Below are 3,989 nucleotides of genomic sequence, written 5' to 3'. Positions count from 1 at the left end.
GACTTCTCTTCACAAACCATGCAGGCAAGAAGAGCATGGAGCAGAGTACTTCAGGTTCTCTATGAAAACAAATTCCAGCCCAGACTACTATACCCTACAAAACTCTCTTTCACGTTTGATGGAGAAGTGAAATACTTCCATGACAAAGAACAGCTAAAATTCATCCAAATAAGCCCATTTCTTATCATGAAATCTAGATTTTTTTTTTTTTTTTTTTTTTTTTTTTTTTGAGACAGGGTCTCATTGTGCAGTTCTGGTCGGCCTTGTGCTTCTATGACTACCAGGCTGGCCTCAAACTTCTAGTGATCTTCCTCTCTTAGCCTCTCCAGTGCTATGATTCCAGGTGTGTGCTATCATGCCTGGTTCTGGGACAGTGTGCCATGGGGTGCCGGGTCCAACTCTGGACCTTACGCATGCCAGGTAGGTGCTTATGACTGTGACTATCTCTCCAGTCCTATGAAATCTATATTGTAAGGAACAAACCACTTGGAAGTGTTATGGGAGGGCCAGCCAAATAGCTCAGTGATTAAAGCACCTGCAGGTGCAGGGGTTGGGGTTTGATCCCTGGTCCTGCCCTGCCAGTGGGGGGGCACTGAAATGGCAATTGAGACTGGGTGCGTTGGTGAGCCCCTGTAATCCCAGCTTTTGGGAAGCTGTAAACAGGCAGATCACTACGAATCTCATCTACCAATGAGACCTTGAACACCCTGTAGACGCTTCCCTTAAAAAAAAATAGTGTTATGGGGAAAACAACACTCAACCTGTTAGGTATGAACAGATCAATACTTGATGAAAAATACCTGTTCCATGTTATGCCTAAGATGTTTGATATGCAGACAGATAGTAAGGTTAAGCTTAACAGCCTAGGTTGTATGGTAATAACAATAAACTTCTCTTCGGGAGGGTTAACAAGCTAAGTTTACAGACCAAAATTAGAGAAAAAGGAGGGACACAAGGAAAGCCAACATTTTGGCCCTACCTTCCAAGGTCAATTAAGACTCAGGACATATGAGAACTTGTACTGTAATGTCATGTAACTCGGTAGTGTACCAAATTTTCTGATCAAGGAGATTATGGGGTCAAAAAGGAAAGTGATCGATGATGTAGAGTGTGCCTAAGGAGAGTCCCATGGAGAGAAAACATTCTCTCAGGCTTTCACAGAGAGCACATTGGCCAAGCAATGGCAGTGACTCATCCACATGGTTGACACTGACAAAGATTCTACAATCTGAGGTACAGGATCTCAGGATCCTGAGGGGATTTCACTGACCTTATCAGATCCAAAAGCTACAACTCTTGTTGCATAGGTCCTGCTTTGTCTTGGTCTTAACTATCCAGCAGAAAAGTATAAAAATAAAGTATAAGAAGTAAAGCTGGCTGGGGAGATGGCTCAGTAGGATAAGCGCTTGACCAGCAAACGCAAGGATCTGAGTTCAATCCCTGGTTCCGAAAAAAAAAGAAGTAAAGCTATGCTGTTATGTTGAGCTGTAGGGGACTCAGGTCAACAATTTCTGACATTGTCAGTGAAGAGGAAGACCCAATACTATTGTGGACTACTGGACTCTTTTAGAATATTTTGCTGAGTTAACACACCCATAATATTCAAGTAACGGAAGTAAACAAAAAAGGGTATAAAGATGAATGTCCATCTTGTATCTGTGTATTCAAAATTATTAGGATATATAGTTACATTCTCTTAATGAATAGAGGGATTTGTTCTAATAGCGTATGTAAATAGGATATAATGTCCGCATCTTGTACAGCAAATAACCACTAGGAAGAGAGTATGCAATGTGTTGATTATTGAAACTGTCTTACCAATTTGGTTTGAAACCGTCTCATTGCTATTTGTTTCTCAATAAAATTATGAGAAAAAACCAAATGTGCTGAGTTCATGGTGTCACAACTGAGGAAAGAAGTGGAAGCAAAGCAAGTTAGGCTAGTTTTATGGGCAATAAGATGAAGAATAGCTGCTGGCCCTCTGGAGGGTCTCCTGAGTGGGTGGCCGTTGAGGCCCCTTGTCAGGGGTATTTTATACAACAATATCCCAACATGAGCACAACATAGGGCAAACTATAACCAACTCATAAGACGGCAAGTATAGTCACATAGCTAACATTGTTCCAACAGAGAAACAAAGGTCTGCATGTGATGAGCACCTGTTATCTGTACGTTCTAGTCCTAGAACAAAGGCCTTCCTAAAGAGGGATGGGACTGTGGTTCTCCACATCCTGGCCGCTTACTGCTGTGTCTGATGACTCACTGGGTTCACCGGGTCAGTTGGTGTTAATTACAGCATAATCTCAATTGTTATTTCCATGTAGGATTGCAGACCTGGCTATAATCAGTTTCCACCTAGGAGAAGCCTGGCTCCATTGAGATTTGACTCTAGCCACAATTTTTTTTCCCCCCTGTGGAACCAGGGATTGAACTCAGGCTCCTGCACTTGCCAGGGAAGCTCTTATTTCACTGAGCCATCTCCTCGGCCCTTCTAGCCACAATTTTGATGTGTTTTTTCTTTTGCACTGCACTCCCTCGAGGGCCCAATCTCTCTTAATTTCTAATTGAGCTATCTACAATGAGGGTCGCAGATTTAGCTGAGCAGGCATAAGTGCCTGCCTAGCAAGGGCAAGGTCCTGAATTCGATCCCCAGTACTAAAACAAAATAAAAGGAATGAGGTTATTTGGAATTAGTTATACAGTAACATGAAGCTGACACAAAGCCCTTTTACATTCTAACACTCTATACTAATGAAATGTGAAGCATCCACTTTAGTCTCCCACCTATGTTCTCTGAAGCATTAAAATTGTAAAACAGAGAAACAGGGAAGACTAGAAGTGCAAACACTGCTGAAGGTTATAGGAAAGGTGCAAAGAAAAGCACACTTCACCATGACTATGCAGAAAGTAGAAAAGGTTTTTTCTTTTTTTATGATTTTTTTTTCTTTTCTGTTGTTTTTTCTGAGACAGGGTCTTCCTATGTACTTCAGGCTGACCTTGAATTTTTAATCCTCCTGCCCCTACTGAGTGCTGCAATTACAGGCAGGGACCATGCCCAGAAAGAACAGAAGTTTTAAGGGTCAGGGAGATGGCTCAGTGGAATAAGCACTTGCCGGGAAAGTGCAAAGGCCTGAGTTCAAATGTCCTAAGACAGGTGTTGGCAAACTACAGCAAGTGGCTTATTTCCTAAACAGTTTTCTTGGAACACAGTTCCACCCATATGCATTTATTTATGCAACATCTGTAACTACTTTCATGCTATGCTGGGATAATTCATATGGTCCCCAAAGTGAAAACTATTTACTATCTGGCCATATACAGAAAAAGTTTGCAAATTCCTGTCTCAAAGTTAAGGGGCCTGGGGAGATGGCTCAGTAGAATAAGCACTTGCCTAGCAAGTGCAAAGCCCTGTGTTCAATCCCTGGTTCTGCCAAAAAAAAAAAAAAACAAAAACAAAAAACAAAAAACAAAAAACAAAAAAAACAAAACACCAAAGTTCAGCGTAAGCCAGAAGTAGCAAAAACTCAAAAGACACTTAGAGAAACTGGAGCTAAGAAATCAACTAAGTCATGTTAAAAGCAGAGCACTAAAAAAAGTCTGAAACTCTTACTTGGATACCAACAAGTACCTTTATCTCCTAAACCCTGAAATAGGTGGACATTTAGAAAATTAGTTTCATGCCACACATCAAAGAGATCTATAAGAGCGCAGGACCGGCGAGTGAGTGAGACGACCCAGGCCGCGGGATCCTGAACAGACACAGAGCGCAGGCCCCGCGAGTGAGGGAGAGGACCAGGCCGCGGGGTCCTGAACAGACCCAGAGCGCAGGCCCAGCGGTGAGTGAGACGACCCAGGCCACGGGATCCTGAACAGACCCAGAGCGCAGGCCTGCCCAGTGAATGAGACAACCCCGGCTGTGGGATCCTGAATAGACCCAGAGCGCAGGCCCGGCGAGTGAGGGAGACGACCCAGGTCGCGGGATCCTCATT

General features: G+C 43.1%; 1 protein-coding gene across 1 annotated transcript in view; it reads right to left on the bottom strand.

Moving 5' to 3' along the window:
• The window catches only part of LOC105741257, a 154,313-nt gene extending 152,083 nt beyond the window's left edge, over window positions 1-2,230 (bottom strand). Inside the window, 1 exon segment of the mRNA XM_023708461.1 lies at window positions 2,160-2,230. Within this exon segment, the coding sequence (XP_023564229.1) occupies window positions 2,160-2,230 (71 nt within the window).
• Window positions 2,231-3,989: the final 1,759 nt, after the last annotated feature.

The sequence above is a fragment of the Octodon degus genome, unplaced genomic scaffold (assembly GCF_000260255.1).
Source record: "Octodon degus isolate 3935 unplaced genomic scaffold, OctDeg1.0 scaffold00372, whole genome shotgun sequence".
In the NCBI taxonomy this organism is placed as follows: domain Eukaryota; kingdom Metazoa; phylum Chordata; class Mammalia; order Rodentia; family Octodontidae; genus Octodon; species Octodon degus.
This window is presented reverse-complemented; position numbering and strand designations above follow the sequence as displayed.